This window comes from Sturnus vulgaris, chromosome 3 (genome assembly GCF_052056855.1).
Source record: "Sturnus vulgaris isolate bStuVul1 chromosome 3, bStuVul1.hap1, whole genome shotgun sequence".
Taxonomy (NCBI): domain Eukaryota; kingdom Metazoa; phylum Chordata; class Aves; order Passeriformes; family Sturnidae; genus Sturnus; species Sturnus vulgaris.
In genome coordinates, this window is record NC_142245.1 from 28,958,343 (window position 1) to 28,980,859 (window position 22,517).

Genomic DNA, 22,517 nt, shown 5'->3' on the forward strand with positions numbered 1-22,517 from the left:
TTCCTAATCAAGGCACTCTTGTGCTGAGCACAAACTGAAGCTGCAGCTGTGGCTTGCACAAGATGCACCTGCATATAATCTGAAGATGCACTTGACCTCATGGCAGAGCAACAGCCAATATAAAGTTGAGAGCACTTGAGCTCTTTGAAGCCTTCACCCTCTGAATGCCCTAAGGGATATATAAAATTTACACCACATTCAGCAAACACCCATGAATGGTCAGGGATAACATTGTCATTCAGAAACCTGTTTTGTCAGCCAACCTGGAAAAAAAGGGAATATGAACCCTTGGAACAACTTCTTATTGTGATACCAGTTTTCCATGCTACTGCTATTTTTAATGATGAGTAGGTGGATTTATGTAGGATAAAAGAGTAAACTGAGTTTTAACTTGTTCTGCCCTGAAGTATAATCTAAGTCTACAAGAGCAGCATTGGGTCGGACAGAAAATGGGCCAGAGTGCATCTAAGAAGTGAATTTCATTTGTATAAACAACCAAGCTTTATTTACAGTGTTCCTTCATAAAATCCCAGGCTTCAAGTCTGCACGTTCTTTAAAGACTCCATTTATGTACACTTGAATGCCTATTTAAGCAAGAAGACAAGAAAGCTTTCCCATGGAAACTGCACAGAGATGTTTTACTTCACACGTACACCACAAACAAGGCTGCTAAGTTTCCATAATTTACTGTATTTTCTTAGGCTTGCCATTGTATTTTAGGACCAAAACTTTTGGAGAAGCTGCTTACGCAGGAGGCCACAGATATATAAATAAATGACCTACAAGAGGCAAAGCCTGAGATACCAACTGAGAGGAAATGGCATCTCAGCAGCTTGCAAGAAAATTTTAATGTTACTGGTTTCCCAGTTTCTAGCTGGAGAAACAGGTTAAAATTTTGTGTTAACTGAGAAACAAACAATCTGGAGGCAACTGAAATCACATTATTAAATCAGGACTTGATTCATCCTTCAGAATTAAATAAAGCCAGAGGGCAACCTCTGGGCTAAGACAAAAGCAAGCTTCAGTTACCAGATGCTATCTCTCAGTGAGGAATCTAAGTCAGTAGGCTGCAATGGAGCCCAGCGATTTTAAAATCTGCCTAAGAGGACACAGAAAAGAGGCTTGACTTCATGGACTTTATCAGACAGATATAAACTGGTCCAATAACTTCAGCAAGAACATGAGCAATTTTTCTCTTTGAATAAAAAAGATCCAGCTAAACTGATACTCTGATAGAAGAATTTGCCTTTTAGATTTAGCTGATATGTCTCTAGGTGTGAATGCATACAATCTACTTTTATATATATGTGCATTTTAGAGAACTAATTTTGTTCCTGCCTATAGTTACTTTTGATTGTCTCAAGGCTACAGCAAAGGGTTAAGTCCTAACTTCAAAAGAGATGCCTACTTCTGCTGGGGGCCACAGAGATAAGCAAGGATACCAAGACTTTCAAGTTTAGTCCCTGCACTGAAGGAACTGGATGGGCTCACCTGTTCGGAAAAAAAAAAAAAAAAAAAAAAAAAAAAAAAAAAAAATCAACAACCCACACCAAAACAACCTTGGGAGAAGGCTGGGCACAGAATCAAAGTCCCTTTGGAATGAACTTATGACAGCTCTGCCCATGAATAAACAGGCTGTGTTGAGTTGCTGAAAACGGAGACAGGACTTGCCAAAATTGAGGATGAGGAAATCTCTGACTGATGCAATTTAAGCAAAAGCTATCCTTGATGGTGTCTTTAGCCCCAGTGAGGAAGATAGTGCATACTGATCCCTGAAGTCTGAGAAGAAGGGTGGAAAACTTGGTCAGATATTGGAATATCAAGTGGGAGATCCTGTGGCCCTAGAGCAATGGCCAGGAAGATAAACAGAGATGTTTTGTCTCAAAGAATGTTGAGCACTTGGGAGACCATTTTGCTAAGAGGGAAAAAGACTACATATAAGCAAAACCTAATTGACAGTATTTAGAAACACAAACAAATTGTCTCTGATTTAATCAGGGCTAAATTTACTTCAGTAGAGCAGAATGACATTGTTTCTAGAGGGTAAATAATGTTTTTTTTCCCTGTTTTTATTTGGGAAGTTTTCATGTGTTGTTTGAACTAACTACGTTGAATAAGAAGTTATTTGGTTATGTTGAAACACACAAACCTATTCTAAGAAGCCCTAGCAAATATTTTAAACACTGTTTACATAAGATGCTCAATTGTGTTAAAAATCTTCCTTAAAATACGCTCACACGTATCATAACATCATACTTGTCTTGATACAGATCTATTTATGGTACCTACTCAGGAATCACTAGCTGTTCCTGCAAGCAAAGCGCTTTTAACTGGAGCAGTTTCTGTGTCTCTGCAGCTCAGCTATTTCAGACACCTCAGCACAGTCTTCCCCCGCTTCTCATCATCCTTCTCTTATTACGTATCCCAGTGGAGAACTGAAGTGCAGAGGGCTCAAACGTAAGAGTGAATAACCTCACCAAACATACATGTGATAGTAAGTGTACACATTTAGTGCTTTTAAAGAGAACTGTTGTTATACTTCTAAATTTCAAGTGCAGGGCAGTGAAGTCCATTTGTATACACCCACTCGTAAATGAATGCACTTAGCAGATAGCATATAGGTACTTAGAAGCTTTCAGCTACAAAAGAAATGCATTTTGTAGTATGGCCATAAAAAAGTCACAGTGATGCTTCAGGTTTTTGTGCTTCTTTTTTTAATAAACAAAATACTCATAATATCCTGTTAGAGAAAAGAAGAAAGTCCATACACACAAAAAAATCGTAGTTGATCGAGAAGTGGTGCTCCTATAAACCGTATGGCGACAAAATCAAATACTACCAAAAAATTATTATTACAATGTATATTAAAATCCCAAAACAAACGTTACTTTGATGTTTTCCATAGAATTTAAATTATATAAAAATCTACAAATGCATCAGTCAATTGTTGTTTGCTTCCATCATTTCCAAATTACAGTCTCTGACCATGCCACTCATTTGATTTACTCAGCTTGAACTATTTTTGTTTCAACTCTTCTTTATGCATGTTTGCTGATTTAATTTAATCTTCTGACTGTCATTCAAAATGTTCATCTCAATACGCCTTGTGATTTATGCAGTTTGATGCTTTTACATGCTGAACAACTGATAATCAGCCTGCTTAAATCTCTCACTGCTCTAACTTTTTTTTTTTTTTTTTTACACTTTGCAAATCCAAAACACTTCAGTAAGTCTGCTGCCTGTATCTCCCCATTCAGGTAAAATCTCTTCTGCTTTGTGACAAGACAGGGACAACGTCTAGCTTTGGGGACACCACTGCCTATGGCAGCTTGCCCTTGTAACAGAACCTCTCTGGGAGGCTGCCCTGTCATCATTAACTGAAGGGATACACAGACTGAAGTGATCTCTCCTCAGCCCAAAACAAGGGCTTGCAGAAAAAATGCAGAGGAAGGAGACGGTGATTCTCTGTTTCCACCCAACAAAAAAGCAATAAAGCAAGAGATATTCAGATTTTCAGATAACTGTCTCAAGATCTGATACGCCTTCTCAAGATCTGATAGGGCCTCCTATACTGGAATGGTGGTTTGCTCTACATCCTCCTCTTCTTCCATGCCTTTTCATTACAGCCTAATACCAGATCTTTCAGGTTTTTCTTCCTTGCTCTCTCCATCTCACATGCTTCCCTTCAGGGTCTCTTCAACACCCACACAACCCCAGGGAGCTACCTTTGACTGATGCTACCATGCAGGTTACTCCTGCTGGGGGCTATCTCATCTACTTACACTGGAAGTTCTCTGGAGCAGAGACTATCACCACTCTGTGCCATACAAAGCCTAGCAGAACGAGCCTTCTTTTGTTCAGTCCTCTGGCACTAATATAATAAGCATGACTAGCAAGTATCTCCCTGTGCTCATCTACAGGAATGCCAGGACTATATGAGAACAAGAACAGGTTCAGCTTTTGTAATGCTGAAAATGTACAGTTATATCCATGACATTTCTACCCACCAAAGACCATGAAACAAATGTAATGCTTAGTAGGAAACAGCAATCTGACTTACTTTGCTCTCTTGGCCATTTCATTGCCATCCCATCGGGGGCTGTATGGGTAATTCTTCTGGGCCTGGGAGTACAGCTGGCCACTGTTAGTGAAGTGGTAGACAGACTGAAATGTTAGGGTTGGTTGGTCTCGAGGAAAGTATAGGGGTAGGTCAACTGCAATACAAAAAGAAAAAAAAAGAGTTATAAAAATATACCAGTGTATTTTTTCTTTTTTTCTTATTGAGAATATATCGGACCATTCTATTAAAGGTGTCAGAAAAGGAGAAACTGATGGTTAGTTCTAAAACATCCTTCTGCATTTCCTATAAGTAATGATTCCAACCTAATGCTATATGGGACACTTTGCTTTACCAAAACACTTTTGTAAAGTATGTGATTTAAAAAAAGTTTAGCTGGCGTATTGCTATGTCAATCATAAAATCTCCACTAGGATTATTCAGTTGTTAAAAAAATTTACTTTTACAGTAAAAATCTTCCCTTTCAAAAATTCACAAAATACATTCTATTATGCTTTCCATTTAAAAAAAATTATCTTTATCTGCTTTAACCAATATTAATGTCAATTAGTGACAATTTTAGTGTCCTCATGGAAATCAAAAGAATTATCATCCTTATTTTACAGCAGTCTGTGTCCTAAAGTGATCAAATGATTTGATATAGAATGTAGAAAGATTTAGTCATATGAGCTGGAAAAGATTTCAACTTGCTGTCATCTGCTAGACAAGAAAACACCCACAAATCTAAAAACACACTGCAAAGTCATTAATTCCCAAAATATCCCACTAAAAATAAAAATCAGAACCTCTTAGTTCCTTTTGCTTATCACTATCTCATGATCAGCTAGGTCTGGTGAACAATAAAATAGTCTACAACAGTTAGAAACTGTGTACGTTTTCATGTTCAGAACTAGTTTTTAACTTTTTCATTGTTAGAATTATAGTTTGTATTTTCTTGGTCTACTTCTTATTTCAGGAGGCTTCAGAAATCTGTAGTTAAACTGAGTTTTGACAACAGACTTGAATTACTAATATTAAATATCTAATCTAACACCAAAAGTAACAGAAGAATGTTAGTTTATTTTAGAAGTGTAGGCTTCATTTATAAAGCACCTAAAACGGTACTGTTTGCTGTCCTCCAAATCACATTTTTAAAATTCTGTACAGTGAAAGTCCCACACTATAATGGGACTGTATTTTAAATACTTCCAGAGATTCCAGCCCTTCTTATGAAATCTCTGCTAACAGACTGAGGAATCATTATAAGACAGGTTTGATTTCCCAGATTCCATGCTATCATCCTGCTAGTTCTTTCATTTTTCAGTTTATCCAATCACATCTAAATACTCAGATGTGCATCAGCTACACCATATCTCCCTTTTCTCTAAACTACCCTCCAAGCTCCAGGAGTAAAAGCACTTGTAGCCATGAAGCACGCTAAATGAAATGTGCTATTCCAGCCACAGTCCCAAAATACACCAAATGCTCCCGTGGAGGACAGCACTGCTCTGTTCATGACCCAGTGTCTGAGCCACACGTGACAACTCCCAGAGCCGGGGTGACTCAGCCCACACAGCAGCTTCCAGCAGATATTTAAGCGGTAATGACATGGGCAGAGTTCTGCTAATTTGAGGGCAGATCACTGCTTTAACAAAGGTTAGATTCAAAGATTGCTCTGTCGAATTCCTCTTGATAATGTGATTGCTAAATAACAACCGTGAAAAACATTGGTGTAACCTGGCCATTTATCAGCAAGCAGGCTGCCTCCTCCTCTCACAAATGGTGTGTGCCTCGGTCTCTGGAGGACTCCACCACGGAGTCCATAAGAAGACTGAGTCTCTATTTTAATCTTATAAATATACTACTTCAGCTCTGAGTGCTTAAACTGTTTGTCTAGTGTATCTTTTTCATTCTTAAGTACCAACTCCTTAAGAGAAACCAAGTCTGTAAACTTTTGTATTTTATCACCATGTGAGAGGAATAACAATCTTGAGCAAAGCCTTCAAATAATGGTTTGGTCCTTGTACTCAACTTCTTAATTGAGAATTTCATTAACTTTCTTTTCAAAACTGCCATCTATGTAGCACATGCAAGCAGCAACAGTTTTTTTTCCCCTGTTCCCTAAAACTAAAGATGGGCTCTCAGGACAAAGTACCCAGCACCAGAAATGCTGTTTAAAATGGATAATCAAGGCAGTGCTCTCACTACAGTGACATCTGCATTTATTATGAGAAGGTACCATCAAAATATATTCTATTAACCAAAATCTGTATAGGAATTTTCAGGAATTACATTATAAGCTGATCACATAAATCAGATAATCAAACTAGATTCAAAATTGTGATCCCACATCTGGACAACAGCAATATTATGCTGAACTGCAAGCAGAGTTTTGAAAAACTTAAATTGCCCTTCACCTGAAATCACCAAACTTCCATTTTTCTAACCCGAGTGTTTCTTTAATATAAGGTGTGGACGAGTGCAGACCAAGTAAAAAAACCTGTCCCTAATTCTGGAACACAACCACACCTAAAAGGCCAGTAAACAGGAAATAGCCTTGAGTTTAAAGAGTTATACATATCTCAAGGTAGTCAGCTATTATTTCAGCAATAGGAAAGAAAGACAAGAACTTGCTTCCGTCCCAGTGGATGCCCATGCATTGACACTGTTAGTGCACAGAATGAAAAAAATAAGCAAATACCCACTGGTAATTAATGCTGGCATAGCGTGTTGGACATGAAAGGTTAAATTCTGCTCATAATCACACATGGCTTGCTAAAGAAAATTTTTCTTTTTACCTGGTCATGTGTAGGCAGTCTGTCTCTCAATCTGTACATTAACACAAAATCACATCTGATTCATGCAATAGCTAAGGTGGCAAATGTGTTACTGTAAATACATGCAAGACAACATACACACTTTGCCATGAAAAATGCATCACAGATAACAACACCACATCAGTTTTGTAAATTAACACCTGAACTAGGCAAACTGTAAAAGCCTGTGTTGGTTTGGCACGCTAGTTACCTAAGAACTACAAAAATGTACTCATGTTGAATACAAGTACTATTTCCAAATAACAGCTGACTCACAAAGTACCCTGGTGATATGTCTGCAGAAAATAAGCAGATGACTCATGTCTGTAAATTCCTGAAAGTACCAATAGACCCCTTGCTTAGTCATCTTTTGCTTGGATGCTGGGTTCACGAGCTCTGTAAACTATAATGAGAGATCTAGCTCTTAGTAGGACTCTCTCTCCCTTTTTTCCTCTCTTCTAAACAGTGCAAATTATCTCCCTAAAAATAACTTCATCTGCGTAAGTGAGTCACTTCAACTAGCAAGCTTATACAAGTCATGCAGTTAAGCAGTAATATTTGGTTATGAAGGTAAAAATGCTGCTGTCAAATTCAAGATTTAAAACGAAAATTATGTCAGAGGAAGTCCCATTTACCCCTTCACTTGCAGAAATAGAAACATTTCCTTTGGAAAATTTAAACAATTAGCTCATTCAGGAAAGTAAAGCTTTCTAATTTAGTTCCATGCTCAAAGTAATTTAAATCTGATGATTTCTTACTTTGGCTCTCCTAAGCATCACACTGTTAATGTAAGAGGAATTCAAAGAAGCAGACTGGAGAAAGAATCCAGTAAAACACTGCTTTCTCCTACATTACAATTTACAGATCATTTTTTAAAAGTCAATTTTTAGACAGCCATAGTGTGGGGAAAATCATGTCTTTATGCAAGCTCTACATGAGCAGAGCTTGGAGGGCTGTTTATGGGTAATTAAGCATTGAGTAAATTCTTCACTGATTGAACCCTAATTTTCCCACACAGTTCATAAGAAAGCAAAAGAAAAAGGACTTGCTTGTTGAGAATGAGTCATGTTGTAAAGAAACTTAATTACAGTTTATAAATAGTTGAAGTTGCTCTCTTTTTGAAACGTAAGAAACTATCTAGAAGTAACACACAAATTTGCTTCTCTTGACTTAATATTTAATGCGTGCATATATTCAAAACATAGTTATCTTAAAGCCAAAATCTTGGTTTATTAATAAGTAAAACTGTGCAATGCATCTATAAGGCTGCATTGTTTATTTTCTTAAAAAACACCAATCTGAGGCCTGGAACAGGTTACTTAGTTTGTTAAGCTTATGCCAACAATTACAGAGTTGATTTTGACTGTCCTATTAACTTTAAAATAGTATCTTTAGCATCTAATTTTATGACTCGTTCAACAGGATATGAAATGCAGAAGGAATGTCTCAGAAAAAGCATGTACCAGTGCTGCTACAGGTTTTCTGAAGGAAAAATGCTCAGAAGAAAAGGGCTTACCAGAGTGCCCTCCTTTCCACCTTTAAGCACTGGAGAAAAGAGATGGGAACACAGAACCAAACTTGAGATTCATGGTGACCACCAATATATTTCAAAGCACTCAGATGGTAATGTTTAAAAATTTTTCCATACACTGTTCCCGTGTTCTAGGGAAAAGGTTTATTTATCCTTTGTATGGCACTGGATAAATCTAGATATTTGTTTTCACAAAAGCCAACATTACTTACTGAATTCATAATTTTAATCCTTGGATGCTACCATACTGGTTATCTTACTAACCTTTGGGATGCTTGATTGTTCAGCAGTTTATTGCGCCTGAAATTTATTTTGCACTCATGAACACCAGGTGATCTGGATATTTTATTGCTGAGATTTCTTTGACAAGATTTCTTGAAAAAGATTTCTTTGAAATCTTTGACAAGATTTCACGGCCTGCACAACCTCAGTTCAATCTGTACTTGCTTTATGGAGCAGCCTTCAAACAGAAGATAACAGAGTATTGTTTCCAAACACTTCTAGGCTGCACAGAGCTGGCCAAAGGAGACACTGTTCTGGTTCTTCCATCTGACAGACCCTCTCCCTCTGCATTTATTTACTGCACAACACTGAAGTCTTGCTCCAATTAAATGTGTTCATTTCTCCATGAGCTTTTCAATGTGATGATTCTAATAATTATATGAATGACGTTAGCTATATAAGATATTTAAGAAGTGGTTTCACAGCACAAGAATGAGTTGAAAGGTTCTTTAGGGATTCCAGCTCAGGAATGAAGGAACAAGAAAAGAAAAGTCAACCTTCCTACTGATTTGAAGTACCAGCTTGCAGTTCTTCTGGGACTTACTAGTAGGTGATACTTCATCCAGGCAAACAAAAGTCCTTCCAATGCTGACTGCCATAGTATATACTCAGAATCAATGATTAATGGACACGTGAGAGGTTTTGTTTAAATTATTTCACCAGAAAACTAAGAACGATATGCCAAACTCAAATCTCCAGAGAACACTGAAGACTCTTAGCCTGATACTAGCTGTTCTCTTCCCAAAATTCCCTGACTCACTCCTCACTTATCATCCAGCTTTGGCGAGAGACTGCCTCTGCACTCAAGTACTTCTGATGAAGTAAGTAATGGAAACAGGAAACACATATTCCAGGCTCCAGAACTGCATTTCTGTCTCTTATTAGTACATATTCATCAACTTTCTGCCTGTTCTTTTTTTGGTTCACTGAATTTCACATTCTCTCTGCCTTACTTGCAATTGAGCTCATACTGCCGGGAGAAACAGTGGATTTGAATGCATAGCCTCAAACTGAAAAGCTCCTTGAACTCAGAGCTCTGCAGTTTTCCTGTGATGATGTGGATGAAACCCATGTGCATTTATAGTGCAACTCGATGGCAATACATGTACCAGATACGTAGTTATCACTTACACATCTCTCAAGCCCTATTTTAAAAGAAAATTTCTACTAGATTTTTTGACATGACTTCTCCTTGAGAAAGCTAATTCAGACAGCCTGTAGAATGGGTGAAAAATCTTTACTTAACTTCAAGGAAAAAGAGCTTTCTTCAGTTTTTACATTAAAATTCCAGTACAGAAGGCCTTTCAGGAATCATATTGATCATGATTCTTATGGAGAAATCTGAATAGATTTAGACAGAAGCATTTTGGGGGCTGTAGCATCTAGCACAAAGCTCCTCAGGGCAGGATTTCAGACTACTTTGCCTAGTGAATCTCTCCTGGACTCGTGTGTGCTGATGGCCTTTGGCCTACATTCTACTGGCAAAAAATGAAAGGGGGAACTTGGCTTAAAACACACAAAGAATTACTGAATGCCACAGCTATCCTGCTTTGGTGTGTGATAATTTATTCTTGCAGGAATGAGAAAGCAAGGATGACAAATAACATATCAATGGCATTAGTGTGGGACTTTAGGTTAACAGAGCACAGTCAGGAATTTGAATTTGTTTAATATTATTAGGGCTGACATCCCTTCTGGAGAAAAACAGGTTCTTTGCAGGAAGATGTTATTTTGAAATCAACATTTCAAAATTTCAAATCTGAAAAGCTGTTTAAGGAATTTTAGCTGAGACACTTATGGCATTCTGGGTGTGCTGGTAATCACAGCTGGTTTTGAAATAATGAGGTCTGCCCTTGCTACAGGAAATATCCACCCCATTGGCAAAGTCAACACTTGTATAGTAAATGAGTAAGAGGACTTACAAAATAAATACTAGAGAAATATATACTACAGAAACATAAGTAAATGCTAAAAAAAAAAACCCCAAACACACCAACAATTTTATTAACAGAATATACAATACTAAACAATAAAAGAAAAACCACTGTAGGCGAAATGGAAATAATGAATTGTGATGGATTAAAATATTCTGACACATTACAGAGTAGATTTGTTCAATTAGCTTGCTTTGTTTTGGTTTGTTAGTTGGTTTTGGCTGTTTGGGTTTCTTTAAATATAATGTAACCCATTTGGATTTGAGGAGGACTGCATGACATTTTGTATCCACCTTGTGGTTCTCCTTCCACTGATAGTGGGAACTATAATACAATCTAGGCACCAGGGGCAACTAGATTTATGATTACAATTGTTTTTTCTTTCAACATAGACATGTTGGTTGTAAAAATACCCCATGTCTTTATTATATAATCTGTAACCTTTTTTTGAGCACTCCATCCTTCATACAAACCAGCATTTTAAAAAAATGTGATAAAAATATTTTGAATGACTGAAGTTACAAGTCATGTGCTGCAGACAGAGCAGCTAACTATTGGTTTAGTCTTACAGAGGAACTAAGTAACTGATCAAATCAAGATATTCTTCAAGAGGTTTCCAGCTATGTGGTCCAAGACTATGCTAAAGGGCTATAACTTAATCTGAAAACAGCTTTATAACATCTTGTTTTTGAGTGTCATTGCCCACTGCACTTATGTCCCACTTTTATTGGGCTTCTACAGCAAGACTGGACTACCTCCTAAACAGATCCTGTGGAATATCTCACAATTCTATATTGACCCAAAGAAATGGCACAATTGCCTTACAGGTATTTTCCTTCTGTAATTTCTGTAATCATATTTAGCTTAATTAAGAAAAAGGCTTCTTATTACCAGCTTCAGCTACTTACTTATATTTCGTTTTATTGTTACTTCAAATTCTCAAAGATCTTCATTCCCTCCTCCTTCCGTTTTTATTTCCTTTCATTGTTTCTGCTGTTACAGTTTCTATAGTAACTTCTCTAAGTGCTGATGAGATTGATGTGACTAAAAGCTGTCTCTTCTCCATCTGAATTGTTTGAAGCTTGAAACTTAAATACAGTTGCAGTTGTTATGGGTGTAAAAAGCAAGCCATGCCCTTTCTTGGCACAGGCTGATGATGACTGCAAAAAATACTCCTCTGCTTTCTGAGCAGAGATACACTGCTAATTGCTGAGCTTTACATTACTTCCAACTGGACAGGAAGACTTCTAAACCATGTTTTTACCTGAAAAGCAGATGTGCAAAACTACTGTCTTCTCTCAACAACATTTTATTAATATTATGATGATTACAAATAAATTGTTTTTTCTGTTTTAAATGCTGCCTGGGATTTGAAAGGAAACTATTTTACTTCATTCTCACCTGTGGTCAGTATGACATTATCCAAAAGGACCCTCTGCTGCCACAGCTGCTATCCTGTTCTTTCAACCTTCAGTTCTTGCAGGCTTGCAGCTTTCATAACCCAACCCAGCGTAATCCCATCTGGCCCAACTAGCCAACTAAGCCACTCCAGGTATTTTTAACCATGGTACAGGCCCATTGCATCTTTCCACTCCTGAACATCACAATTACTACTTTTGCTCTTCAAGCCACCTTACACAGTTCTAAAAACTCATCCTTATATTGCTTTTTAATGACCTAAAGAACTACTTTGTGGAATATATTGCTTTATGACATGCTTTCTAGACCACCAGCTATTTTTGGTGCTTTTTTGTGAATCACTGTTTGAGGATGATATAAGACAAACATCAGGATCACACCCCTAAACTTCAGGGAGCAGACTTCAGGCTGTTCAGGGATCTTGCTCCTCCCATGGAAGACTCCTATGGGATAATGGTCCTGGTGACAAAATGGGTCTGTGATGACCTCCTCCAAGCTCAAGAACGGACTATCCTAGTGAGCAGAAAGGCAAACACTAGCAGCAGGAGGCCTACATGGATAAGCAAGGAACTCCTGATAAAACTCAAACAATAAAAAGGAATCACAGGAGATGTAGACACTCCCTGAGCATGCAGAGACAGGACTGGGAATGTCAAAGCTGACCTAGAATTGAATCTGGCAAGGTGAGTTAAGGACAACAAGATGGGCTGCTACAAGAACAGCAAAAGGATGACTAGGAAAATTATAGCAGTACTGCTGCTGAATGGGGCAGGGGGACTGCTGACAAAGGAGACAGAAAAGCAGCTTAAGCACTACCTCCTTCCCCCATTTTGACATTTAGGCATCTTTATGACCAGTTCCATCTATAAACCAAGGTGTACTTCTTATTACTCCAAAATGCATTATATTTATCTATTTCATAAGAGGTATTCAGCATTTGCCTCTGTGTGCTATTGCTATATTACATATAGACCCTTAAAAATTTATTATGGTGACAAAGTAATTGTCCTTGAATAGAAGGAGGAAAGAGAGGGAAGAATGATTCAGAAAATATTTCTTATCTTGATGCAGCTCTTATTTCTAGAAATTTCATATCTCTAATAATCCTGTGGTGTTATGCATCATCCTGTTTCTTTTCTGAAAGCATTGCCTGGTATTGAATCCAGGGCTTATCCATGAAACCCCTGCTCATCATCTCCTTTCTGGACTGAAAACAAAACATTTGCTTTCTACTTGCTATTATGAGCAATTTTGAACTTGCTGTGTTTCACACCTTTAAAGCAGTCCTCCTCTTAGAGAAAAACTATCTGTGAGTTACCAAAGCAGATAGATACAAACCAGGCATGGAGTAGGAAGAATAAGCAGCACAACCTGTATTCAAGTCCTGCCCCTATCAATTACTTTTTGTGACTTAATTACTTATTTTCAAAAATTGAGTGGATAAAATAGGATTATATCCTTTTTCCATGACAGGTACTTTTTCTGAGAATTTTAGTTATCTGTCATATACTTAGGCACATAGTAGTCATACTCTCTCTCTCTCTCTACATATATACATATATATATATATATATATATATATATGAATAAAATAAGAAATATCAACAGTTCACTTTTCTGAAAAGTGCTATTTGTAAGAAGTTATTACAAAACCTTTCAGCCCAAGTGCTGGTAGTTGCTGGAAGAACGTCAATTAATGTCTGCAGCAATATACTAGAGTTTTAAAAGTGTAGCAAAAACTTTTTTAATTTCTGAGAAACACATGTAATATCCACAGCAAAACGACATTTTAAAATACCTTGCCAGTCCACCCACATCAGGCCATCTGTAAGATTCTTATAAATCCTAATTAGTATCACAACTGTTGCTTCCTGTTTGTTACTGTCCATACCAAGTTTTATGAGCTGTCTGCTGTCCATTCTCCCTTCTTCTGCAATTACAAATAGGAACCTACAACTAGCTTATACTGAGTGACATGAAGACAAAATGAACATAGCGAAACAGAAACAAGGAAAAGAAAACCACTCTTCAGATTCACTTGCAACCCATTATGAATAGCTATATAAAAAAACCTCACATACAAGTAAATAGCCAAGGTAGAATCAAAGGAACAAAATATTTCAAGAACTCTTAATGTCAAAAATAAAATTACCAGCTTTCAATAAAAATTTCAAACTAAATCTACTCGGCAGTATCCCTTAGAAATAAAGGAGAAAAATACACTATGGAGAAAAATGAACAGCAAAAGACTCATTAATTTTCCAAATGCTACAATTCAATCCTATGATTAACCCCTGTCTAAGCCCATGCCTAGTTTAGTGCAGAACTGTGTGCCTATGACTCAGGCTAAATTTTCCATCACACTGCCTAATCCTCAGCACGGCAGTGCATCTGCAGTTTTCACTGACTTCAGTAAGCAAGACATACTTCACTACACAGGAGATGTCCCAGAAAATGCTTTGCTTTGAGTGATTGAAACAATGTACAAAGTTTCGAATAATCCTTTCAGTTCAGGTATATATTTTGCTGTAGGCAGAACACGTTTTCAGAAACTCTCAAGACCAGAGTCAAAGAAATACATGGAACCACCTAAAAGTACTGAGTCAGAGGAGAAGACCGCCAAAAGAAAGACACTTCTATGCTTATTCCCAAGCATAAGATCCAAATTTGATTTTCTGTAGCCACTTTTATCTCACTGGGGCTTTGTTAATCTACAGTTTCTCATTTAAGAATAAAATGATAGCCTTATACAATATTTACAGATCGTTTTGATCAGCACTGAACTCTTCATTCTAGACTCCTGAAACATTTATTTTGTTATGCTGCCATTTCTACTGAACTATCCTGCTTTCGTGACAGGACCACCTTGTTATTCACATGGTCATGTTATCTTTTTACCTTCTTCAGTTTTCAGAGTCATAAATTCCCATTTTCATTTAAGGAACAATGAGAAGAATAAAATAACAGCACTATATAAGAAAGTTAAAACATCTCATTAGATAGAAGCTCACAGAAACAATCTAATGTAAATATCCCACTCAATACTTGCCCATTGTTTTTAGGACATGGCTCAGGCAGACAAGGTTTTTTTCCATAATTTTTTTTAAAATGACTGACAAACGTGTGCAGACAGCAATACCCAAACAAGAATGCATCAGAAGCTGGTCTTGGCAACATACACCAAAAAACCCTGAATCCAGAAGCAGGTGTCCACCCAAAGTCTGACACTCATAGATACAGTCTCCTCTTAGCCAATTAATGCTTTAGGTCCCTTGCTTGCATCTCTTCTGTTTCAAAACTTTCTTCTTGCTGGGATGCTGCCTGTTTCTGATCTATCCTCTAACAGAGACAACCACCTAACTGCACAGACAAGTCAAAGGGTGGACAAAAAGCAACTGAAGTTGGCATTCCCGTGGCAAGAATGATCATCAATTAAACTCAAGCTTTTACATGACCAGCACTTTGGAATTCCTGGGTCAGTGGCATTATCCACACAGAAACTGAAACTCCTTACAATCAGCCAAGGTCACTTCCAGCAAATGTTCCCAACCAACTTCACCTTGACTGAGATCCCAAACAAACTGGAAATATAAATGCTAGCAGCCTCCAACATTCTCCACCCCCTAAAATACTGTTCAGTGAAACAAACCCTTTTCAGTTTAATGTTTGTCCTTTTCAAGACATCTTAAACAACCACTAACATAACCAGTGTTTCATTTGCTACTGCAAACTGGTGCAGCTTCTGTCCATCTCCTGAGTGCTGATAACCTAAAAATCTTGCAAGATAAAAATTAATCTTTGAAAAGCCCACATACGGGTTGCTTCAGAGTTCTACTCTTGTGTTTATAACAATAATGCTATTTAATTCTTAATTATGCACAGATAATGTAACTTGTGTTTTTATCTAATATCGATTGGCTATTGCACCAATGGCTGGACTGGATCTCAAAAGTCTTTTCCAACCTAAACGATACTATAATTTATATATGGTTTAAATACATAAACTGTATACAAGAACAAGAATACAAGGAAATATCTGTCTCCAAAAAGTAATCTTAGCTGATTTATAAACAAGAAGAGAAAGTCTATTGAGAAGTGAGCAGTCTATTGAAATTTACTTACAAAGCTTCATACTGGGACTTACTCATAAACAGTATCAGTATCAAAAGCAGTAGGCCTGATTAATGATTTCCTTTCCCATGTGGATGCATGAACTTCTCTAAATGTTTATTTCTTCTGATTTATATTTGAAAGCACTTGATTAATTCTTAAAACTAAACCACTAAAGAAACAGTTCCTTTGACTAGTCTTTGATCTAATATAATAACTCCAGCAGCTTCATTAGTCTAATGATTAAGTTTGTAATTAGGTAGCTCCTTGGTGTTTTAAGGCAGAGTGGGTACACTCTGCTCTTCATTCTCTAACTACAGCATCAGTCTTTTCTTTTTCAGGATGTGAAGTTTTTCTAAGGTTACCTGGCTTCAGCAATTCAGAACTATTTTTCTGTTTCTCTCCTCTTCAACGCATTGTACTCAATAAAACTAACCTGAATAATTTCAACTTACTTCTAACGTTTTTTGCTTCCTAGTGTCCAAACAAGTTTGTAACTCTCAATGCAAATAGTTGCAAAATAATGCCAAAGTTATTTTGGAAACCTCTGAATCCATCTTCTAAAGGAAATACAAGTCATGTTAGGGTTTATAAATCTCACCTATATGTCAATCTCAAATCTAAAATTTTAATGCCAATAAAATTTACTATGGTTCCTTTCATTTGATTTGCCACAGTGCTTTCCATATACTGACCTATTTACTCTCCTCTGAATACTTTATCCACATACTATAGTAAATATATAAATTAGAACAGTTTTCCACTTACTGCTATCTCTCCCAGACATTTTATTAGACGCTTGCTAAATATTCAACTGCAATTTACATAGTTATGTCAGTGGTTAGGAGATGAAAGCTTACATTACTTCACTCAGGAAATGAAGTGCAGGTTTCAGTCCTTTCATTGCAATATCCTTCAGTACATGGACCAGAAATGCTTTTGCACTGAATTGTTCAGCAAGTGAGTGATGCAATGGCCTACACAGCTAAGTCACTGTATGATTTCTAAGGCCAAAGGGTTAATACATAGTGATAAACTATCCAGTTATAATTGTAGCTTTCGTGCCAGTTTAATTGAATACCATGAATATTACACAATTAAAACCTGCTCTGTTATTTAGCAGAAATTTGAATTTAGATTCCCCGAAATCTAAGTGATTCAACATGTATTAAGGTATATTATCTCACAGCACAAATCAAATCCACAGGAATTTTAACATTGATTAAATTTACCCAAATATGCTGGGAAGTAAGAAAGGTAGGAAATCTTCAGGAAGGCTGTACATAAAGAAGTGTCATCTCATAGAAGACAAATGTCCAGTGACTGGCTCTCCATTCATAGTTGAAATATAAGTAAAGACTTCATGAGGATAGTTTTCCCAAAGATACAACTTCAATTCCATTTTTTTTCCCCCAATATAAACTGTAATAACATGATGACGTTTTAATTTCAGGTTTGAGTTTTCTAGACCTCTTAAGATCATTAACATGTGTTAAGGTAATATTAGGACATAAAAAGAAAGGGATTAGTGAGACCGTGTTTTATGATCTCCAATACAACACAGGGTGAAGGACTTCACTGAACAATGGCAATCCTGCATTAAGAACTCTGGGACAAATTTCTATGATATCCTTAAGATAGATGAGTTTTCCACATCAAAAGCTAGCCCAAAATAAAAAATTATATAATATGAAGGACTCCAGTGCTAGAATGCTATCAAACACCAATGCTGCATCTGCCCATATTGCAATGTATTAATTTTAAACATAAATAAGAAGTGTAACAATCAAATCTAAAGAGTTACGTGACTGAATCTCCCCAGATCAAAATATCTTTGATAACTATGAATTTCACCTTACCACAAAGAAAAACAGAAATTGAAACTTTAAGTAATATGTAAAAGACAGTATCAAAGCAACATTTACTAATTTCCGAATGGAGTAATTCTGTATGTTTAAATTAAGAATATCTTTTGGATAGTAATACAATCTTTATTTTAAAATTTTAAATGACAGCAAACCTAGCTATGTTGTTAGGACAGTTTTACCTACACAGTTTCAGTCTAGAAATAAGTTTTGGATCCTAATGACAATAGCTGTTATTTCTTATGCAATATATTTTCTCTACATAAAGTATCTTTACAGTTGTTATCAATGTGTTAATTCCTGACAGTTACAGATGATTTTAGGTATTCCTGGGTTGAGTGTAACAGTCCTCACCACTAACACTTTTGAAAAGCCAAGTTACAGTAAACTTAATCTTGAAACAAATTACCAGAAAACCTTGCCAAGACCCTTTTGGCATTCTGTAAAGCCAACATTTTAATATTGGTGTGCATCCTCTCCCCTTCTCTAGATTCAACTGAGATTTTGTGTTTTCTAAGTCACATCAAAAATAGATTAAGCATTGGATAAAAATAGCGAAAACTTTTAAATTGTTCCCTGTAATTGTACATTTTCCCTTTTGAACTTGTATCTTCAGAGGATAGACATTTATGCCTGAGGCAAAGTGTTACTCACTGTGAACAAGGAAGCAAAAGTCTTTCCACATCAGCAACAGAGTAAGCTTTGTGAATCCTTCTGCATCATATTCCACCACACCACTATCAACAAAAAAACAACAAAAAAATTAATACAGTTTTTACCTTCGAATACTGGATGATGATTATGTAAATTTTGTAATATAGGGATTGTTAGTTTTGTTTGTTTGTTCAGAACTTCCAGGATTTGCTTTTTTAAGTAACAGTTACAATTTTCCAGTTAATTGTAAATTAGATTAAGCTTTTAATCTTAGTAATTGTCTTAATTATTCTGTGGTATTGGAGGTTTTTACCTAAAGAAAGGCCATCTTCAGTTTAAAATACAATTTTGAATGAAAGGACACCTGCTACCACATCTGCAGCCCTAAACTGATAAAAACAGTAGACATACAAATTCCCTGTACCTTACTCAAATTATTTTTCAGTTCTGTAGTGAGTATGGTAAAACCGAAAATAAGCAGGCTGAGAAGAGTTTAAATTTGAAAACTGGGAGGAGTATATATATATAAAAAAAGCAAAACATGAGATCATAACAAAAAATTCCATATAGAATACTTGTTTAATAGATGGATTAAAAGTTGCAACAATCAGAAGCTGGTATTCTGTAAGTCTGAAGCAGTATCAGAATTCATGAATCACAATGCAGATGTCATATAGTCACAGCACACATGGCCATTTCTATAATATAGTTTTCTCAGAAAAGGAAATGTCTTGATAAAGATTAAGCTTGCACTGACCGTCTACTCCTATGTCCACTTAAAGTTATCTATTTACTGTTGTATTAAATTTGGGTGCATGCCAGAAGCCACCTGTTTTCCTAACCTCACTTGAGAGAGCCGAGATTTGAAGGGCTCCCGAATATCCATGCCATTGGCATCACCCCTTGGAAGCAGAAACCCCTCATCATGATAAGCTAAAGGCTTGGACTCTGTCTCAAGTCAGAATTTAGGCAGGAAACCAAAGGGCCAACCCTTCACAGTGCCATGGTAGCCCTGCTTAATTGATTTGTGAATCTAATGTGTCATCATGCCTGGCCACGCCCCTTTCATCAGGAATGCAACATGACCCAACAGCCTCTTCTCTTGAGAGACAAAATAATGGTTGTTGGTGGGAACAGTTGGTCTCCCAGTCCTTTACACTGAGCAGTGGTTTCTGGCTCTTGTAAGGCTTGGAACCACACCTGCTTCCCCATTTTTCCCACCCCATCCACTGCCTTTGAGTGCAAGGCTCCTTAAGTCCTTTATTCTGAAATGAACATATTTCTTCTGTACAAAAGCCCTATTCTCCCTTACCCGTGATCACCTATTTTCTAGAAAAATCAGATTGCCCACTGGCACAGAAGTGAAATAATGCTGAAATACATCCCAGCATTGTTGCAGAGAGACAATCTGTACACATAATTCTGAGAAAAATGACTAGATTTCATCTCATCCAGTGGACAGCAGCCACACAACCACAAACCATATGCAGAAAATGTGTTTCCCCCACACTACAGAAAAATATGCATCGGAAGAAAACTTACGTTCCAAAGTGACTCAGGAAAGCTGCAATGTACTCTCTTCTCTTATGGTATCCCTGAATAACATATTGTACCTTAAAAAAGAAAGAAAACAAGTCCAGAGCTATAAAAAGATTAAAAAACCCAAAGCCCAGTTTGTCATGTATTTCTTGTTAAGGAAGATTTATGTTTGACATGATAGTAGTTCTGAATGCTACATTTAGCATGATTTCCCTAAAGAATCTTAAAATGCCGTTAAAACAAACTCTGGATCTTGCACACAGAATATCATGTAAAGAAATCTCTTCAATCACATCTGAGTGAAACTTGGTCTTCCACAATAGATTGAAGCACTGTTTAACCACACAAGACTGAAAGAAAGAAATGCTCAGCCTCACCTTACTGAAGTTTGAGTAGAAATCTGTGATAGGCAAATCAGTTATCTGAACTGACAGTAGGCTAAGAGTCAAAATAACATTCTGGTTATAAAAGAGAAGAAAAAATTAAGTATCTTGCACAACTGAACTTGGGAGTTTTCTCAAGACTGCACCTCCAACAAAATCTTCTGAACACTAAGCTCTTTCACTGGTTTCATGCTGACTCAGGGAGCCACCTACTCAACTCTGAGCATCAGTTTCTAAAGCATTCTGGGTTTTGAAAGACTTCCATCCTGGCACAGACAAAATCCAATGCTAAATTTGGAAATTTTAAGGCAAAATTCTCCTCAGACCATGTACGTTTTCTTGTTGATTTGGATGGCATGACTTAAGAGAACAGTATGAGCAGGGTTTGACCCATAACAAAGCCAATATATGTATCACCAGGCTGCAAGGATATCTGGTTTACAACTGGTGACTTGGAAGTACTTATGGTATGGTTCTATATGTGATTCCCTGCGTAAATTCCTTTGCTTTCCAGAACAAAAAGTAGCCCTTTAGGAACCTTTTCTCCCCCACTGAAAAGAACAGGAAGAGTATTTTCTTGGCTATGGCAATACTAGAATTCCTTGGCTGGCAAATGCTTTCCTAAAATTACTGAAAAAGTCTTGATACAACCACTGCTGAGAGCTGTCTTGTACAACTTAAATTCTATTTATAAATCGAAACATTGTATTTCATAAAACGCTAAGATTATTTTGAAGGGTTTGTGGAAGATCTGAAATGTTATTTTGGGAAAAGGAAAACATACGATAAGTTTGCTTAAGTGACTTTGTTTAAGAAAGGATAAAAACAGCCCGGTGTACTTGCAGATTTTAAAAACAGAAAGTGATTTTAACAGAAAACCACAACAAAAACAACTCTAATGATAGATCCCAACATAATTATGGAAACACATTCTGAAGAACTTTTTCTAAAAGATAAAATTATTTTCTTCATTTAGACAATTGAAGGTAAAAATAATATACAAATAGGAAGTCTGTAATAGGTAAATTTCTAGATGTTGACCCCTAAGCCTTCTTTTGAAAATGATATTTAAATAATGGAGAAACTTTCAAAATACTATAATTGTTCTTTTTTGTTTAAACAGTAAGCTAGCTGGAACACAACCTTTTTAGCAACCTTAAGTAGCTATTACTGTATAAACATCCAAAAAAACTGCTGATTCAGTTCATCTGGAGGAAACATCTGAGAAGAAAAATCACAGAAAGTACTCAAAACCTACAGTAATGACTGGGGTATGAGAACTTGCAACTAGAACAATAATATGCAAACTACACATCTGTATTTAGTAAAACCCAGCATACTGCAATGCAGTGTTGTACAATGCAATAACATTTTATCCTAAATCATAACATGTCACAGTAAGAAAAAAGTTGCTCCAGGATCTGACCCCTAACTCACTTGTTTACCTAAAGGAGTCATTCTATTCAATGTTGTCCTTAGATGCTCAGTTCTTACCAAGGAGGTATTCCCTGTGCAGTTCAGCCTAAGTAAGCCTTGCTTAGAATACCTAGCAGAATAATGTGGAATTGCAGTACAGTGCACAAGAGAAAGGAAAACTGATTGTCTGCAGCAGCTTACCTTGTTTGTTAGCAGCTGGCATACTTGGGGTACATAGTCAATGAGACAACCTCCACCAGGAAAGGCTGGGATGTGAAGAGCAGATGATCCTCCAAGCGCACTAGAAAAATAAGTTAATTTAAGAATACTTTACATGTACAGTCCCTGGGATTTGAAAATTATTTCTGCACAGTCCTCTTTCCCTGTCTTGAAGTCAGAGGGCCAAGAGGAAGTATATTTTGTGCTGTGGTGATAATAAAGAGTATTGAGTGATATCATCTATAAAAACAAGTTATACCATGACCCACTGTAAATTAACCACTTAAATCAA

The 22,517-nt window shown here is 36.7% G+C and overlaps 1 protein-coding gene across 1 annotated transcript in view; it reads right to left on the reverse strand.

The window, feature by feature from the left end:
* The window catches only part of BABAM2 (BRISC and BRCA1 A complex member 2), a 160,710-nt gene that overhangs the window by 14,902 nt on the left and 123,291 nt on the right, over positions 1–22,517 (reverse strand). The window contains exons 8-11 of the mRNA XM_014877255.2: positions 22,208–22,307; positions 20,211–20,281; positions 18,669–18,751; positions 4,061–4,214 (exon numbers count right to left, since the gene is read on the reverse strand). Coding sequence (XP_014732741.1) covers positions 4,061–4,214; positions 18,669–18,751; positions 20,211–20,281; positions 22,208–22,307 — 408 coding nt within the window. The remainder of the gene's footprint in view (positions 1–4,060; positions 4,215–18,668; positions 18,752–20,210; positions 20,282–22,207; positions 22,308–22,517) is intronic.